The sequence below is a fragment of the Tachysurus vachellii genome, chromosome 12 (assembly GCF_030014155.1).
Source record: "Tachysurus vachellii isolate PV-2020 chromosome 12, HZAU_Pvac_v1, whole genome shotgun sequence".
Lineage (NCBI taxonomy): Eukaryota > Metazoa > Chordata > Actinopteri > Siluriformes > Bagridae > Tachysurus > Tachysurus vachellii.
The window spans coordinates 7,629,128-7,650,028 of NC_083471.1; the positions used below are offsets into that span (position 1 = coordinate 7,629,128).

General features: G+C 38.4%; 2 protein-coding genes across 4 annotated transcripts; both read left to right on the forward strand.

Annotated features, from left to right (window-relative positions):
• Positions 1–113: 113 nt before the first annotated feature.
• Positions 114–6,981, forward strand: taf1a (TATA box binding protein (TBP)-associated factor, RNA polymerase I, A). Of its 2 annotated transcripts, XM_060884180.1 has the most exons (11): positions 114–329; positions 1,174–1,337; positions 1,453–1,566; positions 1,890–2,088; positions 2,576–2,691; positions 2,779–2,937; positions 3,343–3,409; positions 3,524–3,647; positions 3,885–4,039; positions 6,322–6,423; positions 6,819–6,981. In XM_060884180.1, exons 1-10 carry the CDS (start codon positions 215–217, stop codon positions 6,414–6,416), a joined length of 1,308 nt encoding a protein of 435 aa, XP_060740163.1. In that variant the 5' UTR covers positions 114–214; the 3' UTR covers positions 6,417–6,423; positions 6,819–6,981. The 2 variants fall into 2 exon arrangements, with proteins under 2 accessions (XP_060740163.1, XP_060740164.1); XM_060884181.1 differs by lacking the exon at positions 6,819–6,981 and having other exon boundaries at positions 6,322–6,567.
• Positions 6,982–8,630: 1,649 nt separating this feature from the next.
• dusp10 (dual specificity phosphatase 10) lies at positions 8,631–18,996 on the forward strand. Of its 2 annotated transcripts, none has more exons than XM_060883370.1 (4): positions 8,631–8,811; positions 10,845–11,647; positions 14,399–14,767; positions 16,546–18,996. In XM_060883370.1, exons 2-4 carry the CDS (start codon positions 10,897–10,899, stop codon positions 16,809–16,811), a joined length of 1,386 nt encoding a protein of 461 aa, XP_060739353.1. In that variant the 5' UTR covers positions 8,631–8,811; positions 10,845–10,896; the 3' UTR covers positions 16,812–18,996. The 2 variants fall into 2 exon arrangements, with proteins under 2 accessions (XP_060739353.1, XP_060739354.1); XM_060883371.1 differs by having other exon boundaries at positions 16,549–18,996.
• The last annotated feature ends 1,905 nt before the right edge of the window (positions 18,997–20,901 follow it).

A 20,901-nucleotide genomic window follows, 5' to 3' on the forward strand; every position in this document is an offset into this window, starting at 1 on the left:
CATTTGTTAATGGTATTTCTGATCACTGCTGCTGCTTCTTCTCCTTTACCTTATGGGACATTTATTTTGAAAAACAAACCCGGAAGTAGGTTTGAGTTTATGTTTGAGTTGACTGACCACGTGGTGCCTGAGAAGCGAGGAAACGCTCACATCACGTTTGTTTTTATTATTACACACAAGAGACACTTCTTATATAGTAAAGAAACAGTAAACTATGGATAATCTTCAGCTGCAGAATCCAGAAGCAAATAACGATGACATTTCGGAGGATGAAGAAAGTCAGACGACAATGAAAAGGACGAGTTTGTTGCACGTCTCTCCCTCTAAAAGTAGGATGGAAGGAAGCTTTAAGTGTGTAAAATAACCTGGAAGAAACGTAGAACATGTAGAAAAGCAACAGATTTGAGTTGTGTTTACATTGTGATAGACAGACACTAGGAGCTACAGTAGATCCTGTGGGCGGGGCTTAGTGTACCATAAAGAATAAACAAAATAATGGTTTTATTTATAATACATTTTGTTAACTTGGTGTATAAAAAAAACCACTAGTCTTGCAGTTGTAAAAGAAAATCATATTAATCATATTATCATACTGACAATATTTCCCCTGCTGCCTGAGTCACCTCAGACAAACACTTTTAAATATAAATAATATTAATCTTGAATTTTTGTATTATATTAATCTTTATATTATTCTTAATAATAACATTTTGTTCTATGTTTATGTTCTGTAAAGCTGCTTTGAGACAATGTCGATTGTGAAAAGCTCTATACAAGTAAATATATTAGAATTGAATCGAATCGAATCGAATCGAATCGAATCGAATCGAGGGGGGGGGGCACGGTGGCTTAGTGGTTAGCACGTTCATCTCACACCTCCAGGGTTGGGGGTTCGATTCCCGCCTCCACCTTGTGTGTGTGGAGTTTGCATGTTCTCCCCGTGCCTCGGGGGTTTCCTCCCCCCGGTCCAAAGACATGCATGGTAGGTTGATTGGCATCAGAGATAGGCACAGGCTCCCCGTGACCCGAGGTAGTTCGAGTAAGCGGTAGAAAATGAGCGAGTGAATGAATGAATCGAGTTGAACAATAATATAGAGGTGAACATCATGGACGTTAATATTTCCTCCAGTTGTGTCCTTTCTTACAATTGGTGTTTTTTTAATGTCGTTGCAGGGCATTGTAAAGAAACCGGTTTTCATAAAAGCACAAGATTGTGTCTTGATGCCATTAGAGACGCCGTTCTTCATCATCGCTGGGAGGAAGCTGCACAATATCTGCAAGTTTACACTGAAACACTGGAAGACACCACGGCTAGCAAGCAGTCGGTCGCCTGTGAGGTATGTGTGAAGAAACAAGAGGTGGAATGAATCTGAACTTCATCTGGATTTCCATGCGGTTGCCTTTCTGTAGAGCTGTATTAAATGTGAAATATTTCTTTATGCTTCTTTCCAGATTATTTGGAGACTTGGCACTGAAGTCCTCAAGCATCATCCACACAAAGATGTAGAACAGTTTACTGCTTTCTACGAGCGCATGAAAAACACCGGAGTGAAAAATTATGCAAAGGTTTGATTTTCATTATGTGTTGTATATTTCTGAAAGCGTAATGATCTTAGCTCATTTACAAGTACTGATAAAAGTCCTGAATCTCAAGACCGGTTTAATAAAGTTAATAAAGATGAAGTAATAACTTACAGTGAAATATTCTGACGTGTCAAACAGAGTGAAGGTGGATTTTTATGTCCACAAAATATACAGTGTATAGACTTATCGAAATAAAAGGATGTCTGATTTTAAAAAATTATATTTGTTTTGTTATTTTATCATTTTGTTAAAATTATATCAGCTATTAATTTTATTTGTTTTCTTTGCTTTACTTGTTTTGTTAGGTCTGTCTGGAGCACGCTTTCCACCTCCTGTTGCATGGCCACATTCAGAAAGCCAAGCAGCAGCTTTCGGTCGCCATGAGCTGGAGGTACGGCAAGCAGTCTGCCAAACAGTCTCTGGAGTTAAAACTCATCCACGCCTACTGCGGCTTTATGGATTATTTAATCTGGTCTTCGAAAAGGTCGTCTGTTTCTGATGCAGGTGTGAAGTGTGTGTGCTGGAGCTCTCTGATCTGTCACCTTAATTAATATATTAACGTATCAATCCAACCATAGAGCTGATTAGATCAATAATAGTTTAATTGTTTGCTGGTAAAACTCGGGTTTGTGTGTATGTGTGTGCAAGTGTGTGTGGGGGTTGGTGTGTTGTTCACTGTGTGTGTGTGTGTGTGTGTGTGTTTGTGGGTGTTTACATATCAATTTATTTAGTAATTTATATTAATTCTAAGAGCATGAATTTTATTTCTGATGTCATTTTGGCTTGTAAATTATTACCCAAATGTCAGTATAGTATTTTACCAAAATAATATTTTAGTAATATTTTAACAGGACTTTGTGTTTGTGAACCTGTCCCTTTATAATATCTGGACTAGTTTCTCATTTGCGCTTTCTTTTCTTGTCTTTTCCTTTTCTCCCGATTAACCTCATGCTGTAATAAATAAATCCTGTACTTTGTCTGTTTTTATCAGATGATTGTGTAAATAGTCATGAGTTGCACAACTACTTCAGACAAGCCTCTGTGACCCTGCAGGAACTCATCAAACATCCAGGAGTGTGGGACCCTTTCGTATGGGGTTGTATTGATGTGAGTTGATGGAATGCTGCACATTTGATTTGACTCAAAATCTGCGTTCAGTAAATTTGTAAATTTTGATAAGTATTTTTCGGACAGATGTTTGAATTCTACAACGCTGAAGAAGAAGTTCTGCAAATACTGCAAAACTATGCCAATAACAAGGATTATCCATCAAACCCCAACGCACACGTTTACTTATACAAGCATCAGAAAAGACATAAAGCTTCAATAGACGAACTTCTTAGCACCCTGAAGGTAAAGTGTCCGTTTTTAGTTGTAGCGGCTTCTGTAAAAATACGAACGGACCTCATTTGTCAACATTTATTTGTTGACAAATAAATGTTGACAATTATTTATTTGTAAATATTTGTAAACAGTTTGATATTCATGAAGGTTTGATTGCTGCATGTCTGTAAATGAATGAAGCAAACTAAACAAAACTAACTAAAATAAACCTCGACTTGATTGACTATAAATCATCCAATCTGCATGAATTACTGCACTTTAATATCTGGGACGTTCTGTAGATGCTAACCTGCTTATTTTTATTACATTTAAAGCATTTAGCAGACGCCGTTAAACAGATTTAATTTATTATTTCTGAGGGTTTTCAGAGAATTCTTGTTCGTCTTAAATTGACATTATCATAAACTGTTTCAGGGTCTGCACTCACTGGTTCCCAGTCATGAACTGATGCTGGATTATTGCACTCTGTTGATTCAATCAGGTAAATCTACCTTTTAGTAGAACATGTTTTCTGCATAATCATACGTGGTAGCGGAGAATCATTTTGGACATGCACGATTGACGATAAAATGCCTTCATTTGTCCCCTTTAACAGAAGTACCGAAAAATCTACAGTACGCTCTTAGTGTTGCTCTGAATCTTCTAGAATACTCCAGCTGGAAGACTGACATGGACGCGTGGACGTGTCTGCTGGAGGTTCTCGAATGCCTCAAACATAAGTAAGGAAAAAAAGCTGTGCAGAATACAATGACATGGATGACATTTAATCAACCTAATGTTGAAAATATGATAACAGCAAAGATATACAGAGAAATCCAAAATTATTGGAACTGTTTAGTAGCTGTTATGGTAGAACGGAAGCATCGCACACGGTGGGCCTCATTTATCAGTCATTTAGTAAAGTATCTGTTGCATTAACAACTTGAAATGTTCTGACCAATACACTGTTTTATTAGGGGTTACAAGACTCTTATAATAGAAGAGATGGAAGGAAGAAAAGAGCTCTGGATGAAAATGCATTTTAAAGCCTTCCACAACAGGAAGGATTCTAAAGAGGACGCAGCACTTGTGCAAGTCAAAGTCAAAGCAGGAAAACTCTTGGGCATATACAGTAAGTATGATCAGTGTTTTTTAAATCGGTCTCATTAGTAGAACAGTAATATGCTGTAGATGTTGACTGTAGTGTTGCTGTATTAGAGTAACTGACACTAAAGTTTCATTCGTCTCTTTTCATTTTCCCACCTTTCCTGGTGGGGGTCACGGTATAACAGGCTGAGAAGGTATGTGGTAGCTTTAGCCGTGCTCACATTTTGCGATTTTGGCAACGATTTGGTCGTCTGAAACAAATTTTTTAAATCTATAAGATTTCTAGAACACTAGGGTAAAATCTGTGGTCTTTGATGGCTGGATTGACACAGTCAGCCGATGAATGGCCGCTGCGATCAGTTTTTACCTCCAGTGAAGTTCTGGTAGTGCCAAAAGTATTCTGACACTTGCCTGCAGTGTGTCGTCTCCTACGACGAGGGTCAAACCAAGAACCAGTAGGAGCACCGAACAGGATGACACACTTAGCGCAACAACTTCAAGATTGACAACATTGGGGATTGTCATAAAAAAAATGAATTAATTACAGGTTGTTATTGTTTGCTGCTACCTGCCATTTTAGCGAGAGAATGTTGGTCTGAACGTGCCACAGATTAATGACGTAAAAACCCCGGACAAGTCTTCTCGTGCGCTTCTAATTTTAACACGTCTTGACTGTTGTACAGTCTGACATGATGACAACTGATCATGTTCAAACACTCTGACAAGCAACAATTGTAAAGGATTATGACAAATCGCACAGTGTGTGCCAGGCTTTAGTGATTTAAGGCATTGTACTACCAATCAGAAGCTTGGGAGTTCGAATCCCAGGTCAAAATAAATAAAATATTTGATTTAGTGGATAAATAGGATAAAATAAATCATCTAGTGGGACAGACCTGAATTTGGAGGAGCTGCTGCTCCCTGGAAAGAAAAACGCAACTCCAAGGCCCCCAGACTGGAACTAGTGAGTCTTTCCACAACAACCTGAGGACAGTTTGTGAGAAGGACATGGACCACCCCTGATCCAGACTTTTCCATCTCCCATACTAACACAGCCAGTGTGACATTCTGCATTCTCAAAGCCAGGTTCTATTCCCAAGGTCTAATCTGAGACTGTCCATCACATCCCTGCCTTCTAGCTACAACCCTCACCCCTCATATTTCTCCTTGTAACACTGCTCCAAGTATCTTTGCCCATCCCAACATTAGCATTAAACTTCCCACTATAGAGGGAGGAACGATTTCCCTTTTGAGCACCTGCTCCATTTTCTCCAAAGATGTTGAATATGCCAAACTGTACCAGTTTAACCCTAAGAATAGAAATCTCATGGAGGCTCCCACTCTGTTGGGGAGAAAAGTTCAAATTTAAGGCCCCCAGGCTGTGATGAGTGAAAATCTCCACAGTCTCCTGAGGCTGGTTTCTTGTGGAAAACCCAGAGTAGGAAACAGACCAATCCCTGATCCAAACCAATCCATCTGGCATACTATCATGGGCAGTGTGATGTTCTGCATTCCCAAACCCTGTTTAACATTCCCTAGGTCTAACATTTAATGACATACATCAAGCATTGCGTTAGTTCAGGCAAGCCACGTAGTAAGCCTCATCAGCTGCTAATCAGCTGTCTACGAGGCGCGCCAATCCGGCACGACTTCCCTAATTTCCTCTCCTTTAAATTCCCGCCTTCGAGCAGCTCCCACGCATCGCTGCTGTGCGATTCAACACCCTCCTCCGTCCCCGACTCCTCCGCTAGAACCCGCCGCCAGCGCCGATTAAATTCTTCACGTCCCCCCCCCCCCTTCTGTCTTCATTCATGTAAAAAAAGAAGAAAAAAACCTGTAACAAGCTATGCGCACCTCACGCAATTCCGGTTCTGATTCTGAGCTGTAACGGGGGTCTATTCATTCTCCAGCGCTGCCTCCCAGAATTCTCCCAGAACAGAACCATCCCGCCAACACTAACTGTATGCTCGCAATAACCTTCATTTACAAAGTGGACTTGACTGAACTGCCATCCAGCTACAATCAAACCTTACCCTCACCTCTCATATTAGGATAGATCTTTATCTGATCAGCTTAACATGTGTTGCCCAAATGTGTGCATCATGCTTCTAGGTGCCAGTTTCAGTGAAGCACACAAACAACTTCTCTGAACTCCTGAGCTCACATTACACCAGTACAAAACTGGACGGAAATCCATACACAAATAATTAAGGCACAAAATCTAAACACTTAAAATGTTCCATGTGTCAAGATCTCGGTATACAATGTACACGTGTGGATCTACCTGCAACATGTTTGTCATTTCAGGCAGACATTACAAGTACGTGTACAAGCTAAAAGAGAAGAACCTTGTTCAGAAGACAAGAAAAGGAGAGAAGGAAAAATCAAGAAAAAAAACATGATTTGAAAGTAAGATTTTAAAATATTGTGAAATTTCCCTACAGAAATAATCCAGCTAGATATTATTCCATTTCATTTTTAAACGATTTGTACTGCAGTATCTGGACACTGGGGTGTTTTCAATATTTAAAATCAATTTACAAAAAAAAGAAATTGCACAATGGAATAAACAGTATATTTTATGTGCTTCTTATTCTGAAATTTCCCTGAATGTATTCTTTGTTCCACTGAAGTATTGAAGTATAAAATATAGCACTGTTTATAACCCCTGTTTATGTAAAACCTTCAGTCTTGCTTTCTCAATATTTAATTTTTTCTCTTCACTCATGCTGACTAATGGTTTAAGAGCAAAACCTGAGCAGATCGAAACTTTTGTCATTTTATTTGTTTTACTTTTTTTTAAGGAACAGAGTCGACTAAAGAGTCGAGTTTACTCCATCTGAAACGTCTGCAGGAGGTTCTGTGATGCTTTGTGAAGTTTTGGCTTCCCGTAAATGAAGAAGCAACGATTTGCTCTTTGGGGTCATGTAAATTGGGGTCATGGGGTCTTTTGTATGTAAATGAAATCTTTAATAAAATATTGTTTTGAAATCAATACACAACTTTCTTTCTCCATCGAAGGTGCTGAGGTTACAAATATATTTACCGATTTAAGAGACTAGTTGGGAATATTCAGTTCAATTCAATTTATTTGTGTGCTTTTAATAGACGTTGTCTCAAAGCAGTTTTATATCATAGAAACAGAATAAAAAAAATATTTTAAAATTAAGTTACTATTTATCTCTAACATCTAACCCTAATGATCAAACCTGAGGTGACGGTGGTGAGGAAAAACTCCCTGAGATGATATGAGGAAGAAACCTTGAGAGGAACCAGACTCAGAAGTGAACCTCATCCTCATTTGGGTGACACTGGACAGGAAATAATATCAATGTAAATAATGTCCTTTTCTACAAATGTTTGTAGTGGAGTGGAATTGTGTAACCAGTTTCATTACAGACTTAACACTAATTCCTTCCTGTCGAAGTCTTTAAATGTTCACTGGTGAAGACTCGAACAATGGCAGTTCAAAGATAGTGTAGAAGTCTCCAAGTGGTTCTATCCACAGTAATCCCAGCAAAATGCACCACCAAGTTTCGAGACTCCAACCAGGGGTAGATTATCAGGATGAATCAGGTAGGTCCGGAAAGAAAAAGCATCGCTATTATAATTTTCTCTTAATAATAATCTTTCATGCAGAATGCTTTCAGTTCTGAGATCCTGAGGTTTTGTGTGTGAGTTGTTTTTTTTTTTTAACATTGTGTGTAAAAAGTCCAACTAATATACAAGTCCTGCAAAAAAAAAAAAAATAAATAAATAAAATTCATGAAGTGATTTCTGTACATTTTGTAGCTCAGCAGTGTAAAATATGTCCGAGATCCATGGCCTTTTGTCTTAAACATTTAATTAGCTTTTTCTCCATAGTCATTTTTTTATTCTCATCATCAAGCACTTAATACATAAGAATATATGCTTAACATTTTAACCAAATAAATAACACTACTGCTGCTGCATATCGTACAAAAGCATAATATTGCACAATACTGTTATTTGCACTTCCCACACTTTATGTACATAACTGATCAGTCATATATTCTGTATTCATATTTAATACTCAAAATTTCTATTGTATCACATCTGCATTGTCTTGTATAATCTGTATTATCTTGTATAGTATAGTGTTATTTATGTGTGTACTTTTGAGAGTCACCAACAGCTGGAACCAAATTCCTTGTGTGTGTCCACAAACTTGGCCAATAAACCTGATTTTTGTTCTGATTCAGATTGATTTGATTTGCACTGCTGCCACCTGATTGGTTGATTGGATAACCGCATGAATGTGGAGGCGTTACTAATAAAGTGGTAGAGTCTATAAGGTCGCCAAAAATTCCTTTCATGCACAGATTTATCTCCCAGTAGACCACGTGCGTTGCGCGTGACCATGCGATCATGCGATCATGCGATCCTTCTGTCATACCATGCAAATCTTTGTTTTGAATTTCTTGTCCATATCACTGTATCACTGCCTCCATACACGGGACGCTGAGTAAGCACTGCTCCCTGATCAGGCCTCCTCCTCCTCCTCCTCCTCTACCTCCTCCTCTTTTTTCTGGGCTGGTTTTGCTACATAACCAGTAGAAGTATGATTACGGGATCGATGAGGAAATCTATTGGCTCGATCTGGTGCCAGTCCGAATGAGAGTCTTATCTGTATCACAGGAGCAAAGCAGAAAGTGAAAATGCTCTGAGGAAACGCTGCTAGAGCTGGAGGAATGATCTGAGGAGTGGGACAGCAGCATCCCAGACGCCTTTAAAATGTCAGAGAGGATCTTTTAGTGTCCAGAAAACACACCAGAGGTAAGTTTCATAGTGTGTGTGTGTGTGTGTGTACTGCCTGTCTGTTTTCTACGTGTGTGTATGTGTGTGTGTGTGTGTTTGGCAAGTGTGTTGTGTGTAAAATCCGAAGAAATTGTGCATCTCATGATAAACCAGAAGAGTGTGTGTGTGTGTGTCTGTGTGTGTGGCAAGTGTGTTGTGTGTAAGATCCGAAGTAATTGTGCATCTCATGATAAACCAGAAGTGTGTGTGTGTGTCTGTGTGTGTGTGTGCGCTCACGCGCGCGCGTGTGTTTGGGGTCGGATGCAGGACGTGTGTGTATATCCTATTCTCAGCACGTCCTCATGCCGAGTTTTGGAGAGGGTTGTGCTATTTTTAAACAGGTCCGCAGCCTGAGTAGTTCATGAAAACAACGATATACACTCACCGGCCACTTTAATAGGAACACCCCCAGATCATCATTCATGTACTTTATTCAATCAGTCAGTCAATCATATGGCAGCAGAGTAATGCTATAATCAGACAGTTCAAAAGGTTTACATTACGTTATTAAAGGAATCTTTACATCAAACATGAGGATGAGAGAAATTGTGTGAGTTCAGAAGATTTCGGATAAACAGTTTCGGTGAGTTTGTGTGTTCCCACGCTGGAGCAGCACCTCATATGATCTTGGTGTTGTAGCCCATCCAAATCAAGCTCCGTATGAACATTCAAATGTTCACAGTACACTTTAAAATGAGAGTGTTGAGGTCTAATGAAGTTTAATCCCAGCGACTTTTACTGCCTGAGTTTAGTATTTCACAAACTGCTGATCTTCTAGGATCTCCAGGATTTCACGTTAAATCTCTGTGCAGAAAACAGAAGACATCCAGTGAGTGGCAGCTTTATGGTCGATAACACCTTGTTGGACGTCTTATTTTTCTATTAATGTGTCATATCAATTAATAACATTACATCTCTCTCTCTCTCTCTCTCTCTCTCTCTCTCTCTTTCTCTCTCTCCAATTACACAAGTTGTGCATGCATTTCTAATTTTATCTTTTCTATTTTTTATATTAAGGTTTGTTGTACTATGGTCAGACATCAGTATTGCCACTTATTGTCTAAACCATAAGAGATATTGTTTTATTATCACAGGTTTTTGTCCTATTAGCCATGCCCCTCCTACCAACTAGGCTGAAATGTCAAAGTCCACCTGTGCATGGTGAGAAGAAAAGCAACTCTGAGTCCATGACATATGGCACCTTCAGGTGGATGGGCTACAATGGCTGAAAACCACATCAGGTGTAACTCCCTTCAGCCAAGAACAGAGTTCTGAAGCTAGAGTGGGCACAAGGCTCAACCAAATGGGATAGTTCAAGCGATGATATTTCAAAAGTAACAGATCACATTTTTGCCAAGTTGCATTGTGTACACATGTGGACATTATCAAGTCAAGTCAAGTAGCTTTTATTGTCATTTAAACCATATATAGCTGTTGCAGTACATAGCGAAATGAGACGTTTCTCCAGGATCATGGTGCTACATAAAACAAAGACAGGGCTAAGGACTAAAGCTCTTTACCTGAATCTGCATGATTGTTCTGTGCTGCTGCTAGATGATTGTCTAATTGCATATTTGATGATTGGGGAATTAGATATTGGATATCAGGTGTTTCTATTAAAGTGGCAAGTGAGTGTGTTTCTGAGCACAAGGAATCCATGCTGACATAAGCTTGAGATTTAGTGCAGATGTAGCAATTATGAATTGTTCTGCATGGTCTTATTCACCACTTTCCAGTTTATTTGTTATTAATTTGTGGATCATTTAGATCAGGACTGTCTACTCTTATCCATAAAGGACCGATGTGGCTGCAGGTTTCCATACCAATCGAGCAGGAGACACACCTGATTCCACCTGTTTATTCAGTTGATCCTGGCTTTCAGTAGACTCCTGTGTGGCTTCTGCTTGGTTGGAGTGAAAACCTGCACCCACACCGGCCCTTTCCCGATGAGATTGGAAGACTGGACTCCTGATTTAGATCATTATTCCTCACCTCTTCCCCTCTTCCCCCAGAGTGGCCAGCTGGGTTCCTTGTTGTCTGCCAGCTTTGATCTGTGGTTTACCCATGCCTCCATCCTCCCTCGATGACAGATTTGTGGTGCCGCTCCAATTTTATCTGGACACAACCTACCTGGAAGCCACCGTGGGCACCATTGTGGTGGAGATCCAGGTGACCAACCTTATTTATATGCCCTCATCCAGCAGCTCTACCCGTTCCCTTACTTGTGGATGCAACACTGCCAGCTGTTGCACGGTGAGCACCTACGAAAAAGACAGCCAGACACAGACCCTGACCCAAACACAGAGCCAGGTCAGTACCAGTAGCCCCAACTTGAATTCCGGAGTGAACTATGGTGGGCAAGGAGGTTTCTCCAGGCCGACGGTGGGCCAGAGTGAAACCTACAGTGCACCCAGTCTCACTTCCACCCCACCCAGAGGTGGTGTGCGCATCATCCACCAGAACGAGCTGGCTCAGAAGATGACACATTACCTCACAGGTCATCCAGTAGGACCTATGCCGATGATAATAGACTGTAGGCCCTTTATGGACTACAACAAGAGCCATATCCGTGGTGCTGTGCATATTAACTGCTCAGACAAGATCAGCCGCCGACGTCTGCAGCAGGGCAAGATCACTGTGCTGGATCTCATTTCCTCCTACCTGAGCAGAGACTCCTTCAGGGGGATTTTTTCAAAAGAGATCATTATTTATGATGAGAGGACACAGGACCCAGCGCGACTGTCATCCTCTCAACCTCTGAGTATAGTTCTGGAGTCTCTACACAGGGATGGGAGGGACCCAATGGTTCTCCAAGGTTGGCATCTTTTTATTGTTGTGATTCCAGATTTTATTTTATTATAAATTTTTTGGTAATTATCGTTGAATGGTAGGAGTCTTGCCTTGCTGGAAGAGCCAACAGTGTCAATTTCACAGTTCTGGGTCCTCAGGTCCCAAATGTTGAACCACCAGCTCACCATGATAGTTATGACAATTTATTTATATAGCACAATTAATTACAACTTAATTCCGTCGACCAATGTGCTTTCCATTAGGTCATTAAAAACAGAAAAACACACAACAAACAAACAGAAAAATGATAAAATCATACAAATATCCCATCAGCCATACGCTATTGAAAATAAAAATGTCTTTAGCCTGGACTTAAAAATATTATAAAGAGACCAATTGCTTCAAGGTCTTAATAATGAGAACAAAATTCTAGGACATTATAGTAGTTATGATATGGGTCTAGTTAGTGTTTTTTTTTTTTTGTTTTTGTTTTTGTTTTTAAGGACTAGCTTCTGGTTTTTAAGGACTGCTCTCCAAACAAGCTTCGAATTTTTTTCTGCATCCAATATTTGAATATTTTCTGTTTATTTCTGCCATTAAACATGGGCCATATTGATTGCTATTTTTATCAGAACGTCTTGCCACCAAACAAGTACACAGATGTAGAAGGTTTAAAGCTTACATAATATGGAGCATCTGCAGCTCATGTTTGCCTTGGCAGTTAGTAAAATATTTACAATTTATACAGTATATCTGTCTATAATTGACAAGGAACATGCAGGCAGTGGCCAGAAAATAGAGTAATGTGAACATTGTTAACGTAATGAAATCCTATCAGCTGTAAACAAAGAACTATCCTTTAACATTAGGCTCTTTTTTGAACACTGCCATGTTTATCACATTTTTGGCTGGGATAGCCAGCACTGAATTGAGAGGCTGGTGCATCTGTCAGTTTGCCGCTTGCTGAGCACCACACTGTGAGGCCATACAGGGCCGTCATCTGTTCTCACATACGCAGTGTATTTTTTACATGCATTCCTTCTGTTTTGTTAGCTGCTGATTTTTGTTGTTTTTTCCCCTTTTTTTTGTTTGAAATTGATCTAGATATTTATATATTTATATTTCTATATTGGTCGTAAGGTGTGCATTATTTTTGTAGAACAACAAATGGTTCCAGCTTTAACATGAGCAATATTTTAGTATTGTTTCTATAGCAACAGCTTATACACAGGGACTTGTACGGTGGATGCTTTATGTGATCCAAGACTTATAATAAACAGACTAATTATTCATAAAGTTAAACGTGCAAGTTGGAACGAGTAAAAAAGTCATTCCCTCCTAAACTGAGTTATTTATCATGCTGAATTTTGAGTAGAATGTTTATTTTTCCGTTGTTTAGAATAAGCAATGTAAAAAAATCATTTCAGTTATATTGATAAACTGCTTTTAACAATGGATATTGTTAGGCACAGGAGTCAACAACACCCAAACATCCCAGTCGTGTCTGAATCTTAACTCTAACTGGGTCTATTTTATAACTGCAAGGCTTTTATAAGAGAATTGCTGACCCTTGCTGTATCTTTCACAACTTTTGAGGTACCAACAAAGAGCCTTCATTTTTTTAATTGAACCAGGCGTGACGGATCTTAAAATAACTGAAGTTTGCTGAGATGCTGTGGCATAAGAACAAACAGTGCTTTACTGGTCAATAGCGGTATTTCTTAATCAATATGAAATATGACTGGGAGTCAATGTGGGTTGGATAAGAAAAGAGTGATGTGGTTATATCATGTTTCTTTACCCACTGAACATCCAGACAGCAGACAGTAAGAAATTTTCACATTACAATAATCCAATTAGTGAAATCAGTTCAGAGGGTTATAGCATCTAATCTGGTTAAATTGCCATCTGTATGGTTAGTTATTAAGTTGTATGAAAATGTATTCAGTACTGTACTATAAGGTAATATATTCTGATGATGTGCATGCTCTTTATTCCACCACAGTTCAGCAACCATAACCTCAACCATAGCCATAACACCACCACACCGCATTGGATTCAGCCAACAAATCACTGTGTTGGACGTTGTCTTCACTAATTTAAACACCCCAAAACTCTCAGTAACTGACAAATGTGTATCATTAGCTATTTTCTGAATAAATATCATTAAAAACGTATCTTCGTCTAAGATTACCAGCTATGTATGCATTTTGTTTGCAGTGTACACCTAAATAAAGCTGCTGGTCTACTACAACCAGAGCTTTTTCATCACCCATTCAAACGAGAGTGAAAACGAGGTTCTGCTGATTCATAGAGTTGGTGGTAGGAGTGTGTTAAGGAGGTTGAGGACAGAAGATGTAGAGTTCTGTCTGAACTTTAAGTTACTACAAGGACCAGACCGGTTAGCATCCATTTATAGCTCATTTGGTTGAAGGTTTGAAGACTGCTGACTGATCATTGGACATTTTCATGTCTTGAATAGAAACCAACTGAGGAAAACAAGTCTAATTAGAAACATTAGTTGGGTAAAGTGTGGATTTATTAAGCAGAGGTGTGACTTGAGCAGACCAGTTGATGAATAGGTTTTGATGGAGATTGTCTGGTGGATGGTATTGGGTCAAGTGAGACTTTCTGAGCATCATGAAGGGTAGAATGGGTTTAAATACAGAACAGAACATGGAGAACAATTGAGATTAAGCTCATGACATTAATGCGGGTCATTTAAATCAGCATGCATCTCCCATATACTTACGAGTACTCCATGTGTTCCTTACAGGTGGCATTTCCAGTTTCAGACAGGCCTATGAGGACTTATGTGAGGACTCCCTACAACTTCAGGAGGGTCACGATGGTGGTGCAGCTGTTGCTCTTTCTGGGGCACTACCTCACACGCTGCCCTCCAGCCCTGACATTGAGAATGCTGAGCTAACAACTATTCTGCCCTTCTTGTACCTGGGTAATGAGCATGATGCACAGGACCTTGACCAAATGCAAAGGTTGAACATTGGATACATTCTCAATGTTACCACACACCTCCCACTATACCTCTATGACCTTGGGATGTTCAAGTATAAACGCTTACCTGCCACCGACAGCAACAAGCAGAACCTACGTCAGTACTTTGAAGAAGCGTTTGAATTTATAGGTATGGATTTTATCAGTCAATTCACTGGTAATACCGTGAACACGATCACATATTAATCATATCTTAGATGTTGCACTGACATGTAAAATGCACTGACATGACTATGTAAAGGTAAAAAAAGACTACAAGCTGAAATAAAGACCCAAAGATTTATGAGCATAAACTACATAATATTGCATGAATCCGGGGTCCAAGCACTGACTTATTATTATTATTATTATTATTATTATTTTAATTATTAACTATTTAAAGATCGCTTCTTCTTCTTGTTATTAATTAATGGTGCTTGCAAAGCAACATTCTTACTATTGTGCATACTCCTCCGGACAAAACTTCGGCGCGTAACTTGTCCCGCAGCTTTTGTCCTAGACCCATGAATGAAGTGTCAAATCGACCAACTCATTGAGGAGAGGTGTGCGATGACTTTTCTAAGCAATTCGAGTACCGGTACTTCCGGTACCGGGTCTCAAAATGGCCTTATTTCCCATAGACTCCCATTATAAATTTTGGAGGTTTATAACTCGGCAAGCTTTCGAACTATCTACACCAAACTGGGCCATCTCCTTTAGGGTGATACTCTGAACAAACTTTTAAATTGGTGTACCGACTGGCCTTCCGGTTGTCTCGCCGCCCCGCCCCCAAAATATGCAAAATCAAAAAACATTTTACAACATGGACATGTAACATATCAAAACTCTCAGAACAAAGAGGGAACTCCCTCACGTGTAATTTGATGAAGTCACGTGATGTCACGTGAAAATAAAAAATTAGCACAACATGGACATGTGACATATCAAAACATTCAGCACAATGAGGGGAACTGCCTCACGTGTATTCTGCTCACATCACGTGATGTCACGTGAAAATCAAAATTTAGTACAACATGGACATATGACTTATCAAAACACTCAGCACAATGAGGGGAGCTTCCTCAAGAGTATTCAGATGACGTCATATGCTCGTCTGCACTAGCCTCCGAGATTTGCCATGTGCAAGCACCATTCACATTTTCTTCAGGAAATGTACATTCTAGTTATTATTGTTGTTGTTATTATTATTATTATTATTGTTGTTGTTGTACAAGACCCCAAAAGCTAATTTTCAAGATTGGATTATCAGAAATCTGTCATTCTGGTTTAATCTGTTTCCTATGATTCCATTTTGCCAAGTGGCATGGTTAGGTTTAAACTGAGCTTGTTTGTCCTGGAGCTTCATCTTGAAGCATTATGGGGTGTTACTCCAAACCTTAGAAAGTGAGGAGAAATATGACACACTAGCCAGGGATCTTGGTGACAGTGGGGTGGTTCTCCCTTCTTCACCTGGACGATTGACCGATCCCTCATGCTGTTGTAGGTTTTTTGCAGCTGTGTGTGATGTTTTCTAATTAATATAATTTAGTCCAAATAGTCTTTGAGCAAGATAAAATGCATAATAAAGTGCAAAGGCTAACATGTTATGACCAGGATCATGGTCTTTTTGGTAGTTTTCGGATTCCTGGTTAAGTGTGGAAGAGTGGACAGTTCCTAAGGTTAATGTTATTAGTGAATATTTAGTTTTGTCCTCAAAAACAGTGATGTCCAGGTTAAATACTGAGATTTCAACAGTATGATTCAGACAGCTGGACTTAATACTGCTTCTAACCAGAGACAATATAAATTATGTTCAAGTTCTGAATAACCAGCTCCACATCAGGCTCACATCTCACAACAATCTAAGCAGCCATTCAGTGACAAGTAATAGTCAGTCTAGTTTTTAAACAGTTCTCTTTTCATCAACAGAAGAAGCTCACCAGGCAGGCAAGGGACTGCTCATTCACTGTCAGGCAGGCGTGTCCCGGTCTGCCACTATTGTCATTGCGTACCTGATGAAACACACTTGGATGACCATGACAGATGCCTACAAGTTCGTCAAGATGCGAAGGCCAATCATCTCGCCCAACCTCACCTTCATGGGCCAGCTCCTTGAGTTTGAAGAAGATCTCAATAACGGAATCACTCCTCGCATACTCACACCCAAGCTGATCGGAGTAGAGACCGTTGTATAGATTTGATTGACTTAAGCTTTACGAGCACATTCTCCTCTTTTTCTTTTTTTTTTTTCTTCACCGGAAGAGTGTCTGTGAATGGGATGCATGGCTCAAAGTCTCAAGTTATGTTTTGTTTTTTAATTTTTTTTTATTTAGCATGGATTTTGGAAAATGCATGACTTCTTTGTTTCCTAAAGATGCCCGTTTGGTGTGTTAGTTGTTCTTGTACTATTTTTATAGCACCACGATGACATTGACCGTGATGAGCCTGAAGTGGCTTCACTGTGCAACACTATGAGTGAACTGCAAGTGGTGGTTCATCTGGATCCCAGCAGTAGGTGATGGTGAACACCTTCACAGGTCTCTTTGTTTAAGATATTTTTTATTTATTTATTTTTTAATTATTATATTACTAATATGTTCAGCTTAATGTAAAGCCAGTGTTCTTGGCATGAACCTTTTATTAGATATATTTTTATTTTTTAACAATATGGAAGGTTTCTCTCTGTATATCATACCAAATAATTGAACTTTGATTAGAACTCAAAGGCTGTGTGTATGTGTTTGTGTCAGGAACTTCATTTCTGCTGTGGTTATTCCTGCTGCCAGAAATATGTCCAAATAAGAAATCTATGCTGCATGAACACCCAAGAAATGACGATTATTATTCAGTATAATCCTCTTTAATTGTTATATGATATTTATCATATACTGTGGATTTGAATTACACTGTCAACTTACACTGCTCTTAATATCATTCTCTTTTTTTCTTTCCCACTTGTGTGTGAATGTAAGAGAACAACCAGAAGGTTACCGTCTGCTTTTAAATAATGATCTGTTTTAGAAGCTGAACTGCTCCGACCTCTAATTGGGTTTGTAGGTAAATGTCGCTAACTGGTTAATCAAAAAATTAATTAATTATTATTATTATTTAAAAAAAAAAAAAACATTAAATAAGTCTAGCAAAGTTTCTTTGGAAAAATAACACCCTGGAGTTAATTGGAGTTATAACGGCTCTATTTTCTCTATAATTTTCTCTATAGCAGCTTTACTTTCTCTACAGTATTGTATTGTTATTCAACCTTAAGGGAAATTGTTTTAAACCCTGGTTTACATTCATACACTCATTTACAATTTTTTTTTTTTTTTACATTTTTCTTTATCCAAACGACACCTTTAAATAATTTCAGAATTCAAATTTGTCTGCTATTTTTTTTTTCACAGCTTTGCCTATAGTTATCGCTTGACTACATACTGTATCCAGCAGGTTTCTACCAAGTTAAAGTCGTTTGTATTTCTCAACACTGTGGCATTTTTTTAAAAACAAAGTTACACCTGCAAGCAGTACAACAGACTTAGAAATACAACCATAAAATACAGGAAATAGATGCTTCAAAAAGACCCCCATGTAAGGTGACGTTTGGATTTGAGACGCTGTACTGTTATATATTATGCTATATTGTAGGGCTAGATCAGATAGAGGAGTGTATAATGCATTTTTTTTTTTAATTCTTATTCAAAATATGTAATGCAAGATCTTTTTGAAATGTATTTTGTTTCTGCTTTTCTTTTTTCTTTTCATTTTTTTCCTTTCTCTTTTTACCGGTGTTGTACTTGAAACCTGGTCCTTTAAGAAACTACTCTAAAATGATTGCCTACTCAGTATAGTATACCTACAATGTATACTATAAGGATGTATAAAGTATATACAGTATAATATACCCTTATGTATTATACGTTGTTCTTTCAGCTGTTACCTGTTCAGGTAATCGCCATAGCGGTTCATCCGGTTTACAGCAGATGCCCTTATACATATATCTAAATTCAAATTTATTTGTATCGCACTTTTAACAACTGACATTGTCTCAAAGCAGCTTTAAATATAAATATAAATATATATATATATAAAATCTCCTTTTTTTTTTTTTTTTATCCATTCTATTCATTTTTCAGGAAATGATGTGTATACTGTTACTTCTTTAAATAAATATTTATATGGAGTGTTTTATGTGGGTTTGCTGTTTTATATACAGCGTTAGAAGATTTTATTTGTGCCTGTTATCAGCTCATTGTGTCCCTTTCTGTCTGTGCATTACATCATTCACATCTGTTCTGGTACCTGCTCAGAAAAAAAAAAAAGGTGCTATATTAACGGAGGCCTTCGAAACCTTATCTGTGATATGCTCTGGTACCTTATTTTCTTTCCCCAATGTTACAATAGTTACTGTATCATTATTGTTTTTAACCTTAATAACAAAGCTTTGGTCCTGAAGTGTTTGTCATATGATTTGAAAATAAAACAAGGAACAGCAACAAATATTGTATAGTGAACTACTGTGATTTATTATTTATTTTTTTTGCCTGTCTAATACTGTTGCTTGTTTTACTCATTTGTTGGTATATTGTATTATTATTAGCCACATTAATCATACTGGTGTGTATTTTGCCCTGTGCCTGTGGGCCTCTGTGTGCTGGTCCGTGTTTACAAAGGTCGAATTCTCTTTATAATATCAGACCCCAAAATAAACCTGGTGAGATGTCGGCCTCATTATCATCATCCTGTCAACACACTGCAGACCCACAGCACCAGAATAGCCTCGGTCTAACACTGCTGAAGCACTTTGGACAAGTGTTTCATAGACATATTAGGAAAAGCAGTCAGCACACAGCACACCGCAGACTCCCTGTCCTTATCTCACACACATCTCCAGTTATCAACAGAATTATTGCATGAAAACCAGCAGAAATGAACCTGAAATGCAGACGTTATATAGCTTAAAAATAATATTTAATTCCACATTAAGTGGTGCTAAATCACTGCAAATTGTTATACACAATTTAGGTATGTTGTCAAATACGGATGAGGAGACTGTTTAAAGTTTGTAGTCAGTATCTTTCTTAAATGGTTTTATCCAAGAGTTTTCTGTTTGTTTCTGTATTTCTTAACACAAAAACAAGAAATAATTCACTAGGGAGTGAATACTTTCTAGAAACCTTATATAGAAATGGCTGACGGTGATCTAAGATCAAGTGACGCGATCTACTATAATGTGTGAACTACAGTGATCAGAGATCTACAGTGATGTAATCTGCTGTGATGTGTGATCTAGTGATGAGATCTGCAGTGATGCAAGATCTACAGTGATCTACATTAATCTGAGACCTACAGTGATGCAAGATCTACAATGATGTGATCTAAAATGATGTGATCTACAGTAATGTGTGATCTATAGTAATGAGATCTACAGTGATACATCACAGTAGATCTCGCATCACAGTAGACCACATCACTGTAGATCTCGCATCACAGTCTACAGTGATCTGAGATCCACAGTGATGTGAGATCTACAGTGCTTTCTGTTTGAGCTGTAAGAGAAACACAAAAGCACACGTAGAACATTCGGTGGCTTATTATTTTTTGCAGCCATTTAGCATGGTTACAGTGATGAGGTATGAGAAACGATAGAACAAGGTGCCTCACACATTTTAGGGAAACCACAACAGAAGCTAAAGAACAAGCCTCTATTAGAGAGGTTCATTTAAAATCAGGTTATCGAGCTAAAAGGTTCAGAAACTGATTTCCTGACAATCCTAGCATTTTGCTGAATAGATCATTTAGCTTCATTACTCTGACTGGACAGAGGAAATGAAAAACAAATCACTTTGCATAAATCCTTTATTTATTACATTTGTGATGAATTGTTTGTCTCACTTATTTCTGGATCCAAATCAAGTGCATAAATTAGCACTCAGAAGTGCTTATTTGTAATTAAAATTATTGTACACAATAGCTTTTTGAATCAACGTCTAAAAATGAGATTAAACGTACGGGGGGTACAAAACATTTACACACCCGTGTTGCACACACTGAACAGAAAAGATTAAAAAAAACCTGATAACCTGAGTGGATAAGTTTACACACCCTTTTGTAACAGGGCATGTGCCTGTCCTCAGAACAAAACTAACACTTAATAAAAAGTAATCAATACACAATTTGATTCAAAACCCAGATCTTAATCCTATTGAAAACCTGTGAAATGACGTGAAGACGAATGTGACGGAAAATCCACTGGCAGTCTGATTAAATAAACTCTTACTCTTTTACAGT